At 47.8% G+C, this 22855-nt stretch overlaps 4 protein-coding genes across 7 annotated transcripts; 1 reads left to right on the top strand and 3 right to left on the bottom strand.

Moving 5' to 3' along the window:
• Positions 1–1093: 1093 nt before the first annotated feature.
• Positions 1094–5298, bottom strand: acsl5 (acyl-CoA synthetase long chain family member 5). Its single transcript, XM_086138429.1, has 20 exons — positions 5143–5298; positions 4969–5080; positions 4788–4852; positions 4601–4702; positions 4428–4527; positions 4125–4303; positions 4005–4037; positions 3680–3731; positions 3519–3592; positions 3362–3439; positions 2966–3100; positions 2733–2867; positions 2567–2662; positions 2210–2282; positions 2044–2132; positions 1847–1963; positions 1619–1762; positions 1441–1542; positions 1304–1375; positions 1094–1225 (listed from the first exon to the last, which is right to left on the bottom strand). Exons 1-20 carry the CDS (start codon positions 5296–5298, stop codon positions 1094–1096), a joined length of 2046 nt encoding a protein of 681 aa, XP_085994555.1.
• A 1801-nt stretch (positions 5299–7099) lies between these two features.
• Positions 7100–13810, top strand: gucy2g (guanylate cyclase 2g). Its single transcript, XM_086099251.1, is given in 21 exon segments — positions 7100–7465; positions 7757–8105; positions 8256–8380; positions 8486–8668; positions 8728–8872; positions 8935–9070; positions 9440–9543; positions 9646–9830; positions 9833–10030; positions 10122–10205; positions 10287–10391; positions 10464–10535; positions 10616–10784; positions 11663–11993; positions 12159–12299; positions 12365–12557; positions 12656–12830; positions 12918–13016; positions 13188–13279; positions 13361–13474; positions 13751–13810. Coding segments are annotated over 21 exon segments (3426 nt in total).
• Positions 13711–17089, bottom strand: tectb (tectorin beta). Its single transcript, XM_086138744.1, has 9 exons — positions 16941–17089; positions 16069–16259; positions 15271–15422; positions 15125–15197; positions 14860–15047; positions 14366–14528; positions 14219–14297; positions 14085–14117; positions 13711–13965 (listed from the first exon to the last, which is right to left on the bottom strand). The coding sequence occupies exons 2-9, from the start codon at positions 16249–16251 to the stop codon at positions 13895–13897; spliced, it is 942 nt and encodes a 313-aa protein (XP_085994870.1). The 5' UTR covers positions 16252–16259; positions 16941–17089; the 3' UTR covers positions 13711–13894.
• LOC147189822 (dickkopf-related protein 3-like) lies at positions 17062–22587 on the bottom strand. 4 transcript variants are annotated; one of them, XM_086138745.1, is made up of 7 exons: positions 22466–22587; positions 22180–22386; positions 22026–22087; positions 19077–19218; positions 18820–18994; positions 18468–18669; positions 17062–17180 (listed from the first exon to the last, which is right to left on the bottom strand). In XM_086138745.1, the coding sequence occupies exons 2-7, from the start codon at positions 22288–22290 to the stop codon at positions 17093–17095; spliced, it is 780 nt and encodes a 259-aa protein (XP_085994871.1). In that variant the 5' UTR covers positions 22291–22386; positions 22466–22587; the 3' UTR covers positions 17062–17092. The 4 variants fall into 4 exon arrangements, with proteins under 4 accessions (XP_085994871.1, XP_085994873.1, XP_085994872.1 ...); XM_086138746.1 differs by lacking the exon at positions 17062–17180 and adding an exon at positions 17550–18203; XM_086138747.1 differs by lacking the exons at positions 22026–22087; positions 22180–22386; positions 22466–22587 and having other exon boundaries at positions 19077–19437.
• Positions 22588–22855: the final 268 nt, after the last annotated feature.

The following is a 22855-nucleotide window of genomic DNA, read 5'->3' as shown; positions in this document are numbered from 1 at the left end:
CTGCCGGACAAACAAGCGAATTGTGACTACGCTTCCTCCTCCAGTCAGTCAAGTGTGGGAAAAGTAGAGGATCACCCCCACCCACCCGGGTCACATGGAGTCGTCCACATGTGGCTTGTGACGTCACATACTGCACATCAACAACATTGTCATATTCTTTCTACATGTCTATATTTGGCTTCCGAATTAACATTTCCACCACTTCTTGCAAAACGTTTTTTGTTCTTTAGTATTCACTATCATAATCATTGATAAATGCATATTTTTACTTGATTCGAGGCCCGTTTATGTTTTCAAAAATGTTATAAATTATTTCAAGTTTTTACAGTATACTGTATACATACAGCAACGGAAATGAATAAAAAATATGCCTTACAAAAGCTTGTTCAATCAAAAAAGGTACACAAAGAGACTGCTGTTAACATGACCTTATTTGTTTGAATCCATAAGCCAACTTCAGCCTTGACAAAAAGGACTAAACAATGGACTGCTCTTTTGACCCTGTAGTTGCCAGGTTAATTTTAAAACATTTATATAAACCACAATGTATTACAAGTTCAAAACCGGTCCTCTGTGTGTGAAGGTTGTTTGTTCTCATGCTTGCATGGGCTCTGTCCAGTTACACCATCTTCCGGAAGATTCAAATTATCCATTGGTGTGGTGCTTTTATTTGTATGGGTATTTTTTTTTAATCATTTTATCCTTGAGACGATGGGAATGTAGTCTTGGCAGGGGGGCGGTGAAGTCGATTATGATGAGTTGGGGGGTCTAAATTGATGTATAAGAGTGAGTCATGCACTGGAGCTGTGTTCTCAAACCTCCATTGTGTGAATTCTCCACTCCCAGGGAGAAAAGTTAGATTTTTAGATTATATAAACTGATGTTCAAGCTACCTGCTGTAATTGCCATTTTTGTGCAACCCTACATTGACAGTGTTGGCCGCATTTTGTGAAGCCGACGGTCTCACGTGATACAGTGATCAACCACAGGAGGGCAGTGTTAGCTTAATACATGAAGTGCGAGTCCGAGTTATGCGTATTGGGTACTTGGGCAGTGAAATGAGATTTGACACCGTGCAGGAAGTGGGGTTCATTTATTGCGAGTAAAGTTGGTCGATTTGCATGCGGAAGAAAGACTTGAGCTCGGCCCTCTTGGCCTTCAACGTCGGGGTCAAGAGGCCATTCTCAATAGTGAACTGCTCTGGGTGGAGATGCACGTCCTTCACCTGCGCACGGATGAACAAACATTGCATCAGAATGGAAGCTCGAGATAAGAATTTTGTTTTATCTGCTGTGGCAGTTACCTGCTCAAAAGACTTCAGTCCCGCTTCTTTTCCCAGACTGATCATATTTGAGAGAATGGCTTTCTTGATTTCCTGCAAAAACAAACAAGACTCAATGATAGCCCTCCTCACATCTCAGAATGACACAGCAACATTACCTTGTTTTTGCAGAGTTCTTCAATGGAGCCCTGGAATCCAAGGTTCTTAGCCAAACCCGGCAAGACCTCTGGATCGGGGACCACAATTGCAACCAGGAAGGCCTAAGGAGGCAATCGGGGGCGGGGGAGTTTCCATTTTAGAGACCGTTTGTTGATGACACATTCATGCCCATCTCACCTGGAGACTGTCTCCATGCACAAAAACTTGGGCCACGGGGCCGCTGCGCACGTAGACATTTTCAATCTTCTCTGGCGCGATGTATTCACCCTGAGCCAGCTTGAAGATATTCTTCTTGCGGTCGATAATCTTCAGAACACCACTCTGGTCACAGACAAAAAAAAAGATTGTCAGTGAAGTAAACCCACATCAAAAAAAATGAATAAAAACTTTGATTTGATTTCTCACTGGCAGCCATTTCCCAATGTCTCCAGTGTGCAGCCAACCATCCTTATCCAAAGCCTCAGCCGTCTTCTCCGGATCTTTCAAGTAACCCTTGAACACATTCATACCCTTGATGCACACCTGCAAGAGACAGAAATTAAACAATCCATCCATTTTTTTTCCCTAACTCATGCTTCTTTCACAATGCTCCAGAAACTCACCTCGCCTTCACCATTTGATGAAAAGTAATTCATTTCTTCTACATCCACCAGCTTGACCACATTACACGGCAGAGGCACACCGACATGTCCTGCAATAAATGTCAAGCATCATTGCGGTTTCCCTTTTAGCTGAGAGGAGGGGGGGGAACTGCAGCGGTTGGCATACCTGAAGTGGCATCTCCTGGCATGGTGAACGTGCAGCCAGCCGTGCACTCCGTCTGGCCGTACGCCTCAAAGATCTACGAGATGTCAAATGGGAGAAGCTTACTGTGCATGCCCGTCATTCTTCCAAGCGCAAATGTGACCATCCCGAAAAGGTGCTTTGAACTGGTCCTCCCTTCAAGAGTCATTTGTAGTCAAGTGATTCACATAGCAGACTTGTTTACAATTTAACTGTAAACCAATTTTGAGTGCAGTTCCCCCCCCCCCCCCCCGACCAGTATACGATGACAAAAAGATGGATCTTGGTTACATAGTTGTTTACAGTGATTATCAGATCTGCACTTTTAAGAACATTTGTTACCTGGCAACCAAGTGAAGCCCGGAGGAAGTCCAGCACCAAAGGAGAGATGGGCGCCGCCCCCGTCACCATGACTCGCACTCGTCCACCCAGAGACTCCTAATTGGATTGCCGGGACAGTCACTTCATGGCAACCGTTTTGTTTCGTCACGCCGAGTTATGGTCGGACCTGCACTTTGTGGAAGATGAGCTTGTCCCATAGGCTGTTGTTCCGGACTATGCCCTCCCGCACCTCAGCCAATTTCATCTGCACCGCAAAGTTGAGCAGCCATTTTTTGAAAGAAGTCGTAGCACCACTCTGCACCTGGACAAGAATAAATCTTGTACTGTACTGCACCAAAAAAAATAAAAAATTCAATCTCAGAAGGTGCATCAAGCACGTCCACACGAGGCACTGCTAACTTTATCGTAGACCCGGTTGAGGAGTCGGGGCACGACGGGGAAGATGGTGGGCTGCAGGGTCTTCATGTCATCTGGCAGTAGTTTGACGTCCCCCTGGAAGAACCCGACTCGAGCACCAGCACCAAATATGACAATCTGCAGGAAAAGAAAAAAATCTGAGGTGGGGCACCCAGCGCTGGTCAACCTTGACAATACAATTCACCACAGAAATTCATCACGACGTGTTTGGACTTTGGGCGCCATTGTCAAAGTTTGTTCCGGGTTAACGTGCAGCGCTGAACCTTTTAGTTCTAGGAACTAAATATCCCAAGAGCTAAAAGGTCCTTGGAACTTGATGTGGAAATGCTTGGAGTTGAACAAGAATTCACTTTTACCCCAGTTAAGAGAATCTCTTACCTGCACGACTCTCTCAAACATGTGCGCCAATGGCAGGAATGAAATAGTGATGTCCTCTGGAGTTGGAACAATGGATGTCTGCGGAGACAAATTAAAGACAATTTCATGGCATTTATCAACTACAAAGAGCATTTTATTGAAAAAAAAAAAAAAAAACCTCAAAGGTTTTGAGGACCCCCGCGGCATCAGCGACGACGTTCTCATGAGTCAGCATCGCACCCTTGGGATTTCCTTCAACAGAAGACTCGATCATTTGAAATGCTACAAAAACATGGAGGGAGTGGGGGAGGGGGGGTCGAGTTCCTCCGCTATGTTCACCTGTAGTTCCGCTGGTGAAGCAGACAATGCTGAGGTCCTGCGGCTTTGGAGGCTGTAATGGAAAAGCAGATCGAGTCTTAGCAGGAGCCATCATTAAATTAGCATTTCCTGGAGTTGGGGGCGGGGGACTAGCGAGGTGGCCTCAACACTATCAGAAGCACTGACTGACATTTTCATCATCTGGAGCAGTTCAGAATCAAAGTTGTGTGGCGTTATATTACAGTTTTAAAATTAGGTTTCTATAGTTAAAACAGGCCCTGGGTACCAAATGCATGGCCCACTCCTGCATCCTATAGAGTCCCAAATATGTAGAGAAATGGCTTACCACGGGCTTCTGGAGGTCACTCTTCCCTGCATCCTGCGGAGCACAACAAGAGAAATCTCGTCAACCCCTGATGAAGGAGCACGTCTCGTTACTTTGGAACAGATGTGATGCTTTGGACACCTCCACATCCTGCATGGACACCACGTCCACTCCGCATTTGGCTCCTCGCTCGGCCAAGCCAGAGTCGAACGGGTCCATCACGACGACGGTTTTGAGGGCAGGGGTCTGGCCTTTCTCACAGTTCTGCAGCAGAATTTCCACCTTTTTCTGGTTGTCGCACAACACTGTCGAGATGCCGGCTAAAAAACACAGGAAATGCAATCAATATTTCTAAGGGGGCCTTTTGAACCACCTTACACAAGAGTTTGGATCTCCTGTGGGAACAAGGAGCTTAATTAGCAGCATTGCAGCGCAGCCAATTACCTTGCTCAATAATGAACACCAGCGCCTCAGGACCCAAGGTGTCGTACAACGGGACCGCCACCATGGAGTAGGTGTAACAGGCCATCTCTCCAATAATCCACTACAAACAAGCAGCACAATTAAGACCTCACGGGAAGGGCATCAAAGTGCCGCTCGGTCACATTTTGGCTCACCTCGGGTCTGTTCTGAGCAAAGATGCCGACAAAAGTGTCGGGGGTTGGCTTCAAGCCCCTCTGAAGGAGCCCCGAACCCAGATGCTCCGCTCTGTCGGACACCTTCAAAAGGCAGGAGCGGCATGAACGGGTCTGCTTCGGGCTTTCAAACACAGAGCTGAATTGAAACCTCGGGTTGGATTTTTACCTGCTTGTACCTGAGCCACTGGTACGGCCTTCCCATTTTCCTGAAGCCCAAACACGGCCCGTTACCTGTAAACGTAATCAATGATGAGCGCTACAAATAATGCATTCACCTCTCCTTATTCAATTTTAGCCACATGAACCAGAATATTCCATACAGTACACAAACCATTTTTTTAAGCTACCTGACACTTTCATGCCCCTCTGGAAGACCTCATAGAGGGTCTTTGCGTCATCATAGTAGTATGCCAGCAGGTTGTTGTTGTCCTTGAGCAAGGCCACCTTCCTGGCTCCATCCTAAGAAAAAGAGGTATGAAGAACACATCTTAAAAATTTAAAAAGGCATTTTTGCATCGCACCTTGATGCCCAGGGTTTGGCATTTGAGGTCGGCAGGGGACCGCAGCGGGGCGGGCCTGGTGTTGAGGTAGAAGAGCGTGGCAGCCGCCAGGGCAAACAGAGAGATGACAGCCGGCGTGGGGAGCGGCGAGAAGAGCAGCTGGAAGAGGGACTCCATGGCGCACTCACGCCTTCTGCTGGGAGACCCTTGCGTCAAAAAAAAAATAAATAAAAAAGGTCAAGTCAGGTTCGAGTGCCCTGGCCACATGAATTGGGGTCAAAGTCGACACCTTGCGCTTAGAAAATATATAAACAAATTCCTCTTCATTTTACAAAATAATCATAAAATCAGCCCTTTTGTACACTAACAATTTCTATGAATGAGCAGGACCATCTGTTTGCTTTCAAAAATCAAATGTGGACCTTGAGCACTAAAGTTTGCCCATCCCTGGTAAAGACTGAACAGCACCAGTGGTTCAAGGACAGACCCCTGTAGGATACCACCACTATGACAAGCATTCGCAACATTTGCTTGTCGTGAGCCAGCTGATGTGAGGAGGCAAAAAAAGCGCAAAAAAAAAACAAGTTATACAGACCGCTAGAAATCAAGTATTCTTACCGGTTGTAGGCTGGTCACGAAGTCGAACCTCTTCTCAGCTCTTCTTCAACCCACAAGAAAGAAAAAGAAGAAGTCTTAGTAGTCATAAAACAGCAACCTTTAAACTTTGACCGTGTGATAAAGCAGCACGAGTAGAGGCTCTTTATCAACAGAATTGTCAAACAGCCTATAAAATAAAAAGAAACCACCCACCGTTCATTTGAATTGACTCAATTTTAATATCAAGTAGTTGAAATAAAAGCATCTCGAGCCAGATTATTTTATTTTTCTCCATTCACTTGACAGAATAAAATTGAGTCAATTCAACCACCAATTTTTTTTTCCAGGGTCAAAGGGAAGATGTTACAAAAATGGACTTAGGAAAATGTAATTCTTAAGAACTAGACACAGGTCAGCCTTACCATCATCAAAAATTGATCAGCAGCGCAAACACTCAAACATGGTGGCGGCTTGTACTTGAATTGATTACGCAAACACACACGCAGCATATCGGGCGGGAATAATGAGGCCAAACGGGGACATTCATGTGTGTGCGCGTGTGTTGATGTGAAGGTTACCTGGCGGTACAAGCAAAGATGTTTGACGGCCGTGCAGACAGAGCTGGCAGAGGATCCCTGGTGGAAACGCGGCCTGGCCTCTGCCATTAATGTCGCACACGAGCACACATGCACACACATACGCACATGCACCTGTGCTCATTAGCACTTCTGAATGCAAGCAGCTGTGAGTGTGTGTGTGTGTGTGTGTGTGTGTGTGTGTGTCAGCAGCAGCATTGTTTTTGTTGAACAATTTTTATTTTTCCTCAATCATCTCCTCCATATTCATTTGTTAGGAGACGTGAAACAAAGAAATCATATTTCACATTCCATTTGTCTGTGTGCGTGTGCGTGTGTGTGTGTGTGTCGAAAGCCGACAAAAGCGATTGTGATGAACTTTGACGCTTCCATTTATCAACACGGTGATAATTAACCTTTGGAATTTGTTGATAAAATCTCATCATGAGCATCAAATATGTCCTTATCTTTTTTTTTTTTAATCTCTCTCTCTTTCTCTATGCAGTACATATACTGTACATATGTACAAATATTTGCCAAAAAACACATGAATATACATGTATACACACACAGACGCACCCGCACGCACACTTTTTCCTGCTATTTTGGTGACCATGTTTAGCAACATGTGAGGGCAACCAAATAATAAAGACTCAGTGAAAGCAAAGCCACTCATCATTTTGTTTGTAGAGGCAGAATATTCCAAAGAGGTTCAGCCCCTCCTGTCCAGCAACACCTTTGGGTGTGAGGAGGATGGGGTTGCGATTTAAGCCGCGTGACATCAAGTCACTTGGTAGCGAAGGAGGATGAAGATGGGTAGATCGTCCTCGGGTGTCATTCTGGTGCGTCACCTGATGCTCGCCCTGACGGCCGTCGAAGCCGGCGTCGGCGAGGGTCCCGGCTCGGCCCCTCCCGGCCTGAAGCTGCTGATCGGCTTCCAGGCTCCTTGGAACTCGTCGTTCCCCTTCAGTGCCCAGCGGCTGGGCTCCGCAATCCAGATCGCCGTAGACAAAGTGAACGGCAACCCTTCATTCTTGGGCAACTACACATTGGGCTTCGTCTACATGGACACGGCCTGCAGCCCCAAATTGTCCTTGGCGGGCTTCATTCAGCAGGTGTGGAGGGACAACGTGTCTGCCGTCTTTGGTCCAGCGTGTCCGGAAGAAACTGAGGTATGTCTTTTTTTTTTTACTTTGTGTTTTATTTCAAGTGGTTCTATTTATTTCTATTGATTCATTTTTTTCAAATAACTGGATTATTTCAAGAGTTCAACGTGCATGACGGTTACCCAAAGCAGTAATTGAAGCCTTAGTCAAATCCCGGCTGGATTATTGTTATGCACTTTACTTTGGAGTCAGCCAATACTCCATTAAGTGTCTCCAGTTGGTCCATAATGCTGCTGCGTGTTTTGGAGTTTGTGTATAACTTTGAGACGTTCTGTTTATTTCAATTGTTATGCGCAGGTGACCGGCCTGATGGCGTCCGCGTGGAGCATTCCGATGTTCGGTTTCGTGGGACAATCATCCAAGATGGACAACGGCGACGTGTACGACTCATACATCAACGTGGTGCCGCCGCTCAAGAGGAGCTCCGAGGTGTTGGTGAAGACCTTGGAATTCTTCGGGTGGACGCACGTGGCCATGATCGGCGGCGGCCAGGACTCCAATACGTGGGACAAAGTGGACGCGCTGTGGAAAACGGTAGAGACGCCTTTGAGGTCAAGGTTCAAACTGAAGGCTGCCATCAAATTCGACACCAGCGACAGAAGCCTGGTTTACCGCAACGTTAAGTACATCGCCACTGTGGCTAGAGGTGAACTAACGCGGTTTCAGGTTAGCTCAGTGGCTAACCCTTTACACGTAGGACTGTAATCAACACTAGTGTCATATCTCCAACCGCTATGATGTAAAAATATATATTTTTGTGTGTGGAATAACGTAATTGTGTTGGCGTGGGGCACAGTGATTGTGATCCTGACCAACAAGGAGGACTCTCTGACGCTGCTGTTCGAGGCCGAGCGTCAGGGCTTGATGGGCGGCGATTACGTGTTCTTCCTGGTGCAACATTTTGAGGTCAGTGGCGGCGTGGTGAGTAAAGCGCCGGCAACATCATCACACTCGTTGAGAAGCGCGAACGTAAACGTCCGATCGGTAAAAAGTGAGTACATTTTTTAAATTTTATTATCCGAGCAGGACAACGTGTGGAAATATTCAATGGACGGCCAAATGAACCGAGCGGCCCTCCGAGCCTTCGATATGGCCTTCATCATTGGCCAGAAACCGTACGAGGGCTACGAGTACTACGACTTCTTCGAGCGGGTTTTTGAGAGACTCAGAGGACCTCCGTTTCACAGCAATTTGACATCCGAGAGAGAGGTAAAAAAAAAAAAGGGAAAAGAGGAAGAGGAAGGGAAGATTGATGGCATCCATTTCAGGTGAGCACCTACTCAGCCTACCTGCACGACGCCGTGCTGCTTTACACCATGGCCTTGAAGGAGGTCTTGAGAGACGGCAAGGATCCTCGCAATGGACGTCAGGTTCTACAGAAACTGAAGAATAAAAATAGCATTCGCTTCTATGGTAAGTGAGCAGGGAGCTTTGCGTTTCAAACGATGACGCGCCAAACAAGGTTCCTCTCGCAGGAGCTTCAGGACTGGTCCACTTTGACGAGGACGGGGAGAGAAATCTGGACTATTCGATTTATGACCTGCAGTACACCGGAGACGCCGCCGCATTTGTCCCCGTCCTCCATTTTGACAGCCACAGCAAAAGCATACGGTAATAAGAAACACAGTGACGATGGAGAAGAAGATCCACAATGGAGTGAAAAGTCAAATCAACTTAGAATATGCCTTATAATTCAAAACAAAACTCGCAGATCGGGCAAAATGTGCAGGGAAGAAAAAAAATCTGCCTCAAAATGAAGTTCTGCCAAAATGGGGGAAAATATTCCTTCAAAGTTGAACAAAACTTGATGTTCAATCATCATGGCCTTTGGACAAAATATGCCTCAAAACTAGAATAAAATTTGCAAAAAAAGAAATAATTAAGGGGGAATAAGACTAAACATAAAAAAGTGAAGCACTGTGAAAACTTGTTTCTTGCTGCGCTGTATCCAACGTGAACTGAAGCACGGCCTGCTTTCAGACCGACGACCATGTTCACCGCTGTCACCTGGCCCAAAGGAAGACCCCCGTCTGACAACCCCGAATGTGGCTTCAACAACGAGCTGTGCGAATGGCTCAGCAACGGTACGTTCAGGCAAATGCTCCAATGGCTTCCTGGAAAGCAGTTCAGTTCGTGCCCGGTTGGACTTGACTAACCTGCCTCGTGCCGTCATCACGTCACGTCAGATATCATCCTGCTGGCTCTGCTGGTCACGTTCCCCGTCATCGGCGTCTTGGCCGTGCTGGGCATCGGCGTCCTGGTGCTGCAGAAGCTGCGCCTCCAGACCAGCCTGGAGGACTCGCGCTGGTGGCTCATCGACTACGGCGACATCACCATCATCAGGGAGGCGTCAGTACGTGACTTTGGAGGATGTTGCACATTGTGGCGCGTTGTTTCGTGGAAGGTTTGATTGGGGCGGTCTCTATCCAGGAGAAACAGAGCGTGTCGCTGAGCACCTCCAGAACGCTGAGTGGTAGCGGAGGTTCGTACTCCACCTTGTCTCACAGCAGTTGCGGTTTCAAGGACAAGCGGGGCAAAGAGCAGATCTACGCCACCGTCGGCCTCTACCAGGTACTGACAATGTTTGTCAGAAATAAAATGTCGCCCGCCGTGGCCGTCTCCATCCTTTTGTCTCCGTGGTGGCTTTCGTGACGGGACGCAGGGGAATTACGTGGCCGTCAAGTACATCAAGAAGGAGGTTTGCGAGAAACTCCAGCGGGCCTCCGTCCTCGCCGAATTCAACGTGGTAACGTTCTCCGGAGAACTCTTTGGCGACGTGTTGCTCAACGGGCGTGTTGCTGAACGGCGTCCGCCTCCGCCGGGACAGATGAAGGAGATGAAGCACGAAAACCTGGTGCAGTTCTTCGGCGCCTGCGTGGAGCCTCCAAACGTCTGTCTGGTCACGCAGTACTGCAGGAAAGGCAGCCTGAAGGTCAGTGCGGTACATTACCCCCCCCCCCCCCCCAAAAAAAAAAAACAATTGGAGTGGTGGTGTTGTTTGCAGGACGTCTTGAAGGCTTCCGATGTGGAGCTGGATGGGATATTCAAGCTTTCCTTCGCTTACGACATCGTAAACGTAGGTGACGCCTTTCACCGAGTGCTTCGAGACCACCCCCCCCCCCCCCCACCAGATGTGACGCATGCCATCTCCCGCAGGGAATGAATTTCATCCACAAGAGCAGGCTCAAGTTCCACGGCAACCTCAAGACCAGCACCTGCATGGTGGACAGCCGGCTGCAGGTCAAACTCTCCGGGTTTGGCCTGTGGGAGTTTAAATACGGCGGTAAAGGCAACCGTGGCCCGCCGGGAACTCCCAAATATGAAGGTAATGTGATCACATGATAAGCTGTCCACCGTAGTAACCGCTGTCCCTGAAAGGGTTAAAGGTCCTTGAAGGACAAACTCCTCTTCAGGTTTTTGCAATTTTGAAGAAATGAAAACCACATCTACCAGACAGATGGGCGATGCTCAACATTTGAATACTCGTCTTCGCATGCGAGTGGGACATGGAAGCATGCCTCAAAAAGAAGAAGAAAAAAAAACCACAATAACTCAACCACAAGAATGTTTTGAAAATTCAGGGCCTTAAGCCAGTTTGACTTTGCAACAGAACATTTGTTTCTGCTGTGATGAGATGCATTAAAAAAAGTCTAAAAAGACAGAGGAGGTCTGCTGTCTTGGATGAAAAGGGCACTTTTAGGCGCATGTTGGCCTTTGCCGGAGTCCTTTACGGATGAAACCCTGCTTGAGATTTGGTCTGATTGGGACCAATTTGGCAACACAGATGGACGATGCTCAATTGTGAAACATCCGAATTGTTGTCGTTGCATGTCAGTGGTGCATGGGAGCAAAGTTTGTGGTGAATCGCCGCAAAAAATTAAAATTGCAATAATTCAACCAGAAGAATGTTTGGAAAATTCAGTCAGCCTCAAGCCAGTTTCACTGAGCAACATGCAACTTGGTAGTCGGTTTTCAGTTTTTTTTTGAAGCAAACACAAACTCGACAGAGGCTAAATCACCAAACATTCAAGTTGTGTTCTTGCCTGTAAGCAAAGTTGTATGACCTACCATTAACCCCTCTCATGCACCCTGTAACCCGATCACATGATCAGCTGTCCACCGTAGTCACCGCTGTCCCTGAAAGGGTTAAAAAAAAAAAAAAAGAAATCAGTTAGTCTGACGAGTGACTTGTTGCCGTCACAGGTTTGTTCTGGACAGCTCCGGAGCTTTTGAGACAAGTCGTCCCTGAAGTCAACGGGACCCCCAAAGGGGACATCTACAGCTTTGCCATCATCCTGTGGGAGCTCATGTACAACTCCAAGAGCGGGCCGTACAGCGACGTCGACCTGGAGCCCAAAGAGATCATCGCGAGGCTGCGGGGGCCCTTCCACGGCGAGCCTCTCAGACCTCCGCTTTCCGACCTGTGCGACGGCAACATCAACGCGCTGCTTCGGGTCTGCTGGAACGAAAACGCTGATCACCGGCCGCCATTCAGGTCTATTCTAAGACAGCTGAAGGAAGCCAGCCCAGAGAGGTCCCACCATTATTTTTGTCTTTGCCTTTAACTCATTCAGTACCAGCCAATTATGGACCAAGTCTGAAAAGACGTTGAAAAACGTCTTTGGGAGTGAACGAGTTAAGCATCATTTCAACTGACTTAAGTACCACTATGTGTTGTTCTCCCCCATCCGTGCTGCAGCCATGCCAACATTCTGGACAACATGGTAGAGAAGCTAGAAAAATACGCCAATCACCTGGAGGAGGTGGTGGAGGAGAGGACAAATCAACTCGTCACCGAGAAGACCCGCGCCGACAAGCTTCTCTCCAGCATGTTGCCGCGGTAACCGCATCGACGCGCGACCGCCTCTTCCGGTCACCTCGGCGGTGACGCGCCGTCTCCCGCAGGTACATCGCGGACCAGCTGATGGCGGGGAAGTCGGTGGAGCCTCGCAGCTACGACATGGTGAGCGTCTTCTTCTCCGACATCGTGGGCTTCACCTCCATGTGCGCCATCAGCTCGGCCATGGAGGTGGTCATGTTCCTCAACGACCTCTACAGCCTCTTTGATGACATCATCCAGATGTACGACGTCTACAAGGTCAAAGAACAAAAGACACAAACAGTACTCTGGAAGTAGAGCGACGACGTTATTTGTATTTTGGACTTCCGAGCGCTGACGACGAGCGCGCGTTCCAGGTGGAGACCATCGGTGATGCTTACATGGTGGCCAGCGGTCTGCCCATCACCAACGGCCAACAGCACGCCGTGGAGATCGCCACCATGGCCCTGCACTTCCTGAGCGCCATCAAGCGCTTCCGAATACAACACATGCCCTCAGAGAGCCTGGCCATCCGCATCGGTGTCCACTCGGGTGGGAGCTCATGCCGAAAGAGGCAAAGCCAAAAAAGGCTTCAAAGCATCCACGGGAGGATGGTTGTTTGTTTTTGTGTCCCGGCAGGTCCGGTGGTCGCCGGAGTTGTCGGGAGCACGATGCCTCGCTACTGTTTGTTTGGCGATACGGTCAACATGGCCTCTCGAATGGAGAGCAACAGCTTACGTGAGACAGCTCGCAAGAAAAAAACAAAAAAACGATGTTGATCGACTTTTTGTATGACTTCGCTGTTTCGATGAAAATTTCACAGAGCATAGAAACAAAATTGATTTTGAGGACTGATTTTTCTATGTCCACAAATTGACATTAGTCCGATTTCCTTTGCCGTTTCGTCAGCCTTGAAGATTCACATCTCTCAGTGCACGGCTGACATTCTGGTCCAGGTGGGATCATTTGAGCTGGAGCAAAGGGGAGAAATTGAAATGAAGGTGATTTGAGCACGCGTGATCGTGTGCATTACATTTGTGTGACCATTCTCACCTTTTTTTTTTTTTTTTTTTTTGTGTCAGGGTAAAGGCTACCACAAGACCTACTGGCTGTTGAGCAAACAGGGTTTCAACCCTCCTTTACGGGATGCTCAAAGACCCGCGCAGGCGGATGCGAGCCTCCAGCTGGCAGCAGAGGTACACCCGGGACTCATCATTATACTCCTCTTCTTGTTCTTGACGTTGCTGTTGTGTTTCATATTGTTTTGGGGGGGGGGGTTTTGTGGTGTGTCAAGGGAGCTGCGAAGAAAGCTGCCAGCGGGGACGTCGCCTTACCTCCAGTGGATGTTTAGTTTACCCGTAATAATAATATATGAAAATAACACTTAAGTTTTTTTTTTAATATTTATTAAGTGGATCTCAAGACACGAGAATCGAACGGAGGGTTTTCAAATACATTTTTATATGTTGCAGTTGAAAAACAGGGATGATGATGACGGGATCACGGCGGATCCTACTAAGCCTACGAAGTAGCGCATTTTCCGCTTTATAGGACGCACGTAAAAGCACCGATGACGAGATGCATACGCGCCAAGTGTACAACAAGCGGATTTTTGTTCATTGATGACTTGTGTAAGCATAACAGCATGTGTTGATTAGGATGAGCAGCAGGAGAGGCGGAGACGCTCCTAGATGACAAAAATAAATTGACACACGATTACACAATCACAACACACTCTCTGTCACACACACACACAGACACACTTGATTCAATTTAAATGCGTTGTGACGATACGTGTATATTTACCTATGATGTGTCCTTTGCCGGATGATCCATTAGCTGTGAAGACATTTATATATATTTTTTGCCATAAGCTGAAGCCTACTAGTGGTTTAATTTTGTTTCCAGTGACTGTTCTGAAAAAAAGTGCCGTACTCTACCTCTGATGTAAAATTCAGCAGTCAGGATACCAGCGTGTTGCTCGGCTTTTGGTGCCAGTCTCCTGGCTGGGCAAGGACTCTTCACAGGGGGGGAAATACGGCTTTAAAGGACAGTCGTCTTGAACCGAGACAGACATTCTGACTCACGGGTTGACAGGCGATCCGTTCGCTGTCGCACACGTGGACCTCGCAGTGGAGCCACACGGTGGACACCTTCTCCTGGCCGCGGAAGCGGAACGAGTTGAACTTGAAGGTGGAGCGGCCGTCTTTGGCGTTCTCGAAAATGTTCACCGTCCCGTCGGACGGGCAGCTGAAGGGACACTTTTGAAATATGTATGCAGGCAGTACGTAGCAGGGGAAAAAAAATGTAAAAAGGAGAAACAAGACAGAATAATCCCGATTTTTTTTTCCTCTGTGCACTTCTTAACTGTTGCTAGGCAGAATGCAAGGGGCACAATCATTTCTCCCCCCGAAGACCAATAAACATTAGCATTAAGTCACACGACGATGCTGTTACCTTGGCAACCTGGGGCAGAGGGCTCCAGACGCACAACAAAGAAACAAATTAGCATGGTGACTGCTCATCACCACAGAGAAATGGGAAAGCACAAGAATATTGGACAGAATTCATATTTCCATACCTGTTGATGATGAGGCTCCACCTCCTCCTGTCCGTGGGGTAGGGTGTAGGCGTGGCCCAACAATTTTCAATGACCACGCGGAAACGTCCGCTCAGCCCTTTGGCCTCCACGCCGACGAAGACCTCCGAGCCGATCTCAGAGGTGTCAATCACGTACGGCGTCTCTTTGGCATACAGGAACTTGGCGTTCTGTGGGGGTGGGGCCAGCACATTCCCATCGTGTCCATGGACTGTCACAAACTCCGCCCTCTTTCCAGGAGACTCACCGTGAACACACCCATGGACAACTGTGACTTAAAGGAACCCAAAGTACCGTTGCTGACGTAGACGGTGGCCACTCTGGAAAAAGCAAAGGCATTTTTAATCCACGCACAACTTTTTTTCCGAGGGCCCGTCTGAGGCGTTTACCGACCTCTGACTGAAGACGGCGTTGTTGACCAGGTAGGTGGCGCGGTAGACGCAGCTGAAGGTGTAGTTGACCGGCTGGTTCCTGAGCGTCAGAGATGTGTCGTTGGACACCACCGAGTTGAAGAAGACGTAGCGGGCGTCTTTGCCGGGGATGTACTGTCCAGGAGGAAAAGTTTCCATTGTTAAAAGTGCTCGAATGTACTCCAAAAAATGTACAAGCACCAACCCCAATGTTACCTAACCCATAAACCCTCATTATCTGAACCCGAAACCTTCTAACCTGAACCTGAACCCAACCCAAAGCCTAATCCTCCTAAACTTAGCCCATGACCCCGCCTTGCCCAACCCCGAAGCTTTTGTTTTTCCGCTATGTGAGGGGGGTGCGCCAAGAAACGTTAAATGAGGCTGGCGAGTTTCAAGAATTTGGGAAAGGCTGTGTTGCTTCCAGGTCGGCTATGTTTGCCTCTTTTTGGAAGATCAAAGTGGGTCAAGCAGCAGCAAGCCCCTCTCCTCCCCACGATGTCGTAATTGTTGTGCCTGCACCGGGCTGATTTTGGCCACCGTTCAAAAGTCGCACCGGCGTCACACAGCGACGATCTCACCGCACGCAGGAGACGGGATATTTGGCAGTAGCCGCGGAAAAATAAAAATAAAACATTTCCTATTAAAGTCAAACATGGAAGTGCAACGCCGTGTCATCCAGATGTTACTTGACTGACAAACCTCAAAGTGGACTCACCACCATGCAAGAGACATTTCGTGCTGAGCGGCGGTATGTTCGCGCGTAAGCCTCTTGACTCACCTCCGACTGGGTGCCGCAGTACGAGTGGTTCTTGGGCGTCAGGTCAGGGATGATGAAGCAGTAGTAACCGGAGCTGTGCACGCCTGTAGCGCACACGCCCCCCAGGGAGAGCTGCTCCATCTTCCATCCGTACGGACACTCGGGCACATTGGCGATAATGGCGTTGGGGAAGCACGACACCATCACGTAATCTGAAACGTTCGGACAAAGCACTGCGCTGTTATCTTGGCATCCTGGGGCGGAGGGATCCGCTGCCCCAAACAGTAGAGAAAAAACAGGTAGACTCCATAAGAACGTAACTAACTAAAGTGCAGTTTCATGAGGCAAAATCATTTCTGCCTAAGTGACGACCCAATCAAAATGACCTAACCAACTAACCAACCAACCAAACATTGAATTCCCAAACTAATTAGGAGTTTGGCTGACGAACCAATTTACCACCTGAACAGCCAACAAACTCACCAATACACAAACTCACTAATTAAACCCAAAGGTTACCACCTAACAGTCCAACTGAGTTCATCAACCAAAAGTAAACAAGCAAGCTACATTTATCCTACCAACTAATACAAGTTGTTGCAAATGCTCGGTAGGACGGTGGCGAAATCCTGAATGAATTCTCATCGGTTTGGATTGAAGAGATGCCGTCACGTGAAACCGAGATTTATTAGCTGGCTCTGATCCACACGCACATACAGGAGAAAAATTCCGTTGAGTGCGTTTTTGCTGCTTTGAGAGTCAAAAGTCTGGTTACCTGCTTTCTGGGGAACACAGGTCCACACCACGGGAAGCGTCACAAGGAGCAAAGCGGCGGCCATGATTCCATGCAGGACACAAATTGAAATAATTTGGGGCGGGAAAGGCTTGTTTACCTGTGCGCTGTCAGAGGACCCTCATGAGGACCCCCTGAGATAGCATTTGATGTACGCTCGCGGGCGGAGGTGGTCCAAGGTTCCCACCCGGAGAGCCTCCATTGTGGGGCCCCGCCGACAAAAAGCCTTCTGTGCTGCCCGGACATTCACTTTTAAATGACCGGCGCCTCTCGGGACGCCCGCTGCGACGCTTTTTGTCGGGATGGACCTGATGGAAAGGTGCCACTTTTGCTGCAGCAACTACATTGACAACAAAAAAGAAGCTTCTTCAACATGGTGAATGGCACTGAAAAAAAAAACGCGTTCAAAAACTAACCCACAAACCGAGTAACTACTCCCGACTATGATACCAATTGATGAGTCATCAGCTGACTTATCAACCAACCGGCACACCAAGTAATTCACGATGCGCCCAACTGGCTGCCTGACTAACTAACCAGTCTCAAAACGACAAACCACATTTCTTGGGCTTTAACCATTTAAATGACAGTTTTATTATTTTAATGTTTTTTTTAACAGAAAAAAAATTAAAAAGACATTTTCCTGACAATAGAAAATTGTTCAAAGCAAAATAAAATATAAACATAATATAAATGATCATTTGACATTTGTGTTTTTGTGCATATTTTCTGAAAAACATTTGTACCCCAAGCTGTTAAAGAGTGACAGAAAATAATTTTAAAAAATGCCCAAATGGTGCACAAGACATCAAGAAGCATCAGTCTTCAAAATCTTACCATTCTGATCATTTTGCATTGCATCTGTGTGTACTTAATATTGTGGCCGACTTCAAACAAGAGAATCTGACTGGAAAGAGCACGGGAGCGTCTCGCTACAAACGGCAGCTGATTAACATCTGAATGAGGTGCGCCGATAGCATCGAACGGCAGCTCGCGTTACAGCACGTATCGAATCGTCCCGCGGACATGTCCCTCCAGTTACAAAAAATAAATAAAATAAACTAAAAAATAAAAGAAGGACCAAAATGTGACTCATAATGGGACTTTTTTTTTAATTGGTTCTTTTGGAGTACAGCAGATGCGTGTTACTATGACAACAGGTCAGTGTCGTGCTTCACGTAAAAAAAAAAAAACATTTAAAAAAAGAAACAATCAAAACAATGTGGGGGGGAAACATCAACTTTTATATACACTATCCTGTACAGTGGAGTTAATAAATAACGTTTCATCTTGAGCTTGGTGTTAGCGTTCGGGAACTTGGCACGTCCAGTTTGTGCGCTCTGTCTGGGAAATAAAATCCCTCCTGGAAGACAACCAAGTGGAAGTTAGGTCACGATGACATGAGAATGAACCAGTAAGAAATGAGAGTGACGAAAAAAAGAGATGAATGTTTTTTTAATCCGTCCCCCAAAAGTCAAATATTTGGTTTAGGATTTATGGGAGTCACGGGCCTTTTTGCGTTGGTTTTGTTTTTAAATGAAATATTGTCGTCTCTTGATAAGCGGGGATAAGTGGATCATAAAATGGATGGATGATGGGGTGGACGGATGGATGTTGCAGTACTCACTCTCTCCCCCGCGGGGCGACATTCTCCCGACACAGCAGCCCTTCGTCGCACGGACAGATTTGGTTGATGCTGAACGCCAGGCCGCCGTCGGGGACGTAGCATCCGTCGCCGCGCATCAGCCGACGCTTGCACACGCGCTCGCCGTGGTGGCGGGCGCAGCACATAGATGCTCCGCAGTCCCGGTCCAACTTGCATCGGGCGCCTGGGGGAAAAAAAAAAGTTGTGTCTTTTCAATTGGTAAATGGCAGTTTTTTTAATCCAACAGAAAATAAAAAAAAATGAAATATAATTACCGGCCCTTTAATTTTTTTTTCCATTTCAGTTGCCAAATGAAATGAAAATGGTCACTTACCCTCTTGCCCATTGGGAACGCTGCGGTGGCACTTGCCAAACATGCAGCTGAGGCCCCGCACGCACTGGGCGTCCCTGCGGCAGTAGTACCCCTCCCCGCGGAGGGGCACGCACAGGCCAAAGTGACGGTCACAGGAGAAACCTCGCCCACAGGCCCTGTCGTGGTCACACGCCGCCTGTGGACAAGAGTCACACGTCAAGGGTCTTTTTGTCAATCTTGACATGAGGTTAGAAAATACTGTAAGAAATAAGTCTTACCGTGGTGGCTCTGGCAGGGGGCGCCCCGTCCCGTAGCGCCACGGCTCCATCTTTGGGCGGACTGTGCGGCATGTTGAGCATCCACGCCCAAATGTGCGCCTCGGCCCGTGTGAAGCACAGACACAGACTCGCCATCCACACGCTGGGCAACATGGCCGACAAAATTAGACAAAGGGAGCGAGGTCGAGACGACACCGAGACGAGTTTTACGACTTGTGGTCTGGCGTCTCAGCGGCGGTTGCAAAAATCCGAACGTCAGCAAGTGACAGTGACCGGGGCTCCTCTTCCACTTTTATAAGGCTACAGCTCAACCCCCCCCGCCGGTAACCTCCCCAGGACCCCCTCCCACTGGGCTGTTTGTCCAAGTCGTAAGGGAGGAGGAGACAATTAGTTGTTAATGGATTAGCTAAGATGCAGAGTCACCGCCCGACGTCCCCCCCACCAACAGCGCTGACAACAGCGTGTTTCACTGCATACCCCCCCCCCAAAAAAAACAATTTGGGGCCCACAAGCACCCCAGCGCCCCCCCCCCCACCACCTCAGACCCCATGGCGAGAGCAATTTGCAGGAGTGCACCCTGCAGACGACCCCCTGATCTCATTAAATGTAATTACCATCAGCTATTAGTTCTCAGGGGGGGAGTGTGGGGTGTTAATGGGGAGGGGGCGGCGGGGTAAGTGGGGCTGACGTTTTTTCTGATTCATTTTTCTTGGCAAAGCAAATCCAAATTTCTTAATTTCTAACGGTTACCGTTGCACTTCTCTGCATCCTTTGTTTCCTGAAAAGAAGACCAATTATTGATATTGCGCTTTCTGAAAAGGAAGAAAATGAATTGCCGTTGCACTTCCATATCAAGGAGACAAACGCGAGTGAGGTGAGACTTTCTGAGAAAGCTGACCGACTGCAATATTGACGTTGTGCTTTCCTAAAAAGAAGACAAAACGATTTTGGTTTGTTTTACGATGCACAATAGCGAGAAAACATTTTTTTCAGGACTTCATGTCATAAACTGTGTTCCCGCGCTCTCTCGCGGTTCATCGGGCGCACCCCCTACGACGGTGGCGCTTTTTCAGCAATCTTTCGGGGGGGTTTTAACGGCGGACAGACAAGTCCGAATTTAGAGTCGGACACCTCTCGTGTTGTACCGAGTCGGGCCGCAACATGCCAGGGAGAAGAACTCCACTGGAATAAATGATGGCCGGCTACTGAGCAATTATGTGAAGGAAGCAGTTGTTTCTCTTTTCACTGGATTTTTGCAATGTACATGATGTGAGCAGTAAGGTAACATTTTTGGGAGATGACAAAAAAATTAAAAAAACTAATTGTCTGCTAACTGTTGATTAACATTCAGTACTTTCCCCCAGAGACAGATACCGGGATAAGTCCAGGGGCTCATTTGCATATCGCTTGCGGCAGACAGTGTTGATCGCTATCCTGCGCCGGCCACTTGAGTCCTTTTCTCCAAACATGCTTAACACAGACTAATGACGTAATTGCTGCTCAATTAGAGGACACAATGGCCACAACCGGACCCATCGGCAATATGCAAAAATTGCCGCCATGACGGAAACGTTGCAATTCTTGTTGATTGCAACCAACCTAGTAACACCGCAAATGTTTTGCAGGTGTACACGCGTTTGGACATTCGTGTTAACAACAACGACGACATCATCATCATCGACTCCCTCCTCTTGTCACGCTACCCGAGCACAGTATTCGGGTCGTCAATTTGTAGTAACACCCAAACGGGCCCCCCGCTTGTATTTGTTTAGCCGGCAGATAAGTGTCTCAACATGGCGTAGAACACCCCCCCCCCCCCGCCCCTCCACGGCCCCAGTGTTTGTGACTCAGCTAATGACCTCCCTAATGAACGTGCTCCCTTTTCTCAATAAACATGTGACAGCGGGGTGGCGTGATAGCGGTGGTTGCGGGGGGCAGTTACAAAAAAAAAAAAAAAAACCTCTTCAGGGTGATTTTTGCCCATTGTAATGGACCTTGACCCCCCGCAGGGAGCCATGAATGCCGGCCTCAGTGGGGGCGGGCGGGCGAGGGGACTGAGAAAGAGTTTCACCCCCTTAGCCACCCTGCAAATCAAAACAATGCACATTTGGACATTGTTGCACTATTTAGACTAAAAGCACACTTTTTTTTTTAACTCGGTAACGATAATCAGTTATCGCAGATCTTTTTTTGTATTATATTAATGACCATTTACTCTACTATGATTTCACGAATGCATTCGTGTATGTTGGTGATGTGAATCAACTTTCCGTTGACTTTTTAAGACGGCCTTTTTAATTGTCGGTGAACTGACGTGATACTCTTCAGATGTGTCATTAAAAGGAAAGCAACGGAAAAAAAAAAGTTGACCACAAAGAAAACAAAATCAATCCGTTTTAGTTTTCGGAGCAAACGTTTGGTTTCTCATCAGTACGGTATGAATTGGTTCTTGCCTTGATGAGCCGTCGCCGCCCAAGAATTCAGAAGAACCACATGAAACATGTACACAAAATATTTAAAGGTGTGCCTGTACTATATGTCAATGTCAGAGGGGGCCTCTTTGATGGACCCAACCTGTCTTTTATTTAAGGGTGCTGTCTTTTGTCTCAGTCGGCTTGAGGTTGCTCGATAGCCTGTTTCCAATTGGGACAAGAAAGGCCAGTGTGATTCCCGCCGTAATGGGAAACAGCCCCCCCCCCCCCACGTCATTCCCCAGCGCCAAGATTGGAACGCAGGTGAAGGGAGATGGCAAGAGGGCAAAGAGGACAAGATGCAGTTCGTTGTGGTGATTCAAACAGACTTCCATCAAGGTCAGTTGTAAGGCGCCAAACCCCGCAAATAATGTCGGACTCAACACCCCTTGCTTAGAAATTAGCAAGTTAAGTTTTCTCCACCACATCCCAAAGACCTTCCATTGATTTAGCTCGCAACCGAAGAGGCATAACTTACAGACGAAGATCGCTGCAGAGGGTGGTTGCCGGAGTGATGCCCGGTGGGGGGCGGGTGGGTCGCTTGAGCAAGGCACCAAACACACAAGTCATCATTAGGACACTTCACAAGACCCAGGATGAAATTTTCTCCAAACCAAAATGGCAGACGTTACCTGCCGGGTATGGTCGGCAAAGAGATGCCAGGATGTGCCACAGAACCTCCAATTGCTGTGGGACCGGCCTTCCAAGACCAAAACCACTGCCTCAAGTCTTCTCCGGAACATGCCGATGATGCGCTTCCAGTGGGTTTTCAGTACATTGGGCCTCGCCTTTCAAGATTTGGCTTGACTTGAACCAGATGGACCCCGGTTTGATCCCAGCTGTGGAACAAGAAGGGAGAACCCCCAAATCAATGGAGGCTGTTGAAATCAATCGTTGATGAAATAAATAAATTGGCACCATGTTTTTGGCAAAGTTCAGCGCAATCGACTGCGTGATTGCATTCTGCTTTCTTGTCATACCCAAAGCAATGTGAAAATGATTGCACCCCGTGTTGTCTGTTTCTTCGCGGTTGCTTTATTGCAAAATAGATGCTTGAGCAGTCGGAAAAAAGTTTCTAAAGATAGCCACCGAATGGCTCCGTTTGCAACAGTGACTGCACTTTGGTAAACTCGCTCCTTCCTCTCTTGTTCGCAGCCATGTTAGTGGAAGAGGTGCAGGTCAGCATGCAACTGTGGATAAATATTGAATTGAACTTCCTATTTATGAAAATGCGTCACATATTTTGGTTGAAACATTCAAAAAAAAATACCTGCCATGGCAATTAAAGGGGCGCAGTGAGAGTCATTT

This window comes from Hippocampus guttulatus, chromosome 19 (genome assembly GCF_054856545.1).
Source record: "Hippocampus guttulatus isolate MCC_2025c chromosome 19, RoL_Hgut_1.0, whole genome shotgun sequence".
NCBI classification, from domain to species: Eukaryota; Metazoa; Chordata; class Actinopteri; order Syngnathiformes; family Syngnathidae; genus Hippocampus; species Hippocampus guttulatus.
The sequence above is the reverse complement of the archived record's forward strand: the minus strand, read 5'-3'. Positions and strand labels throughout refer to the sequence as shown.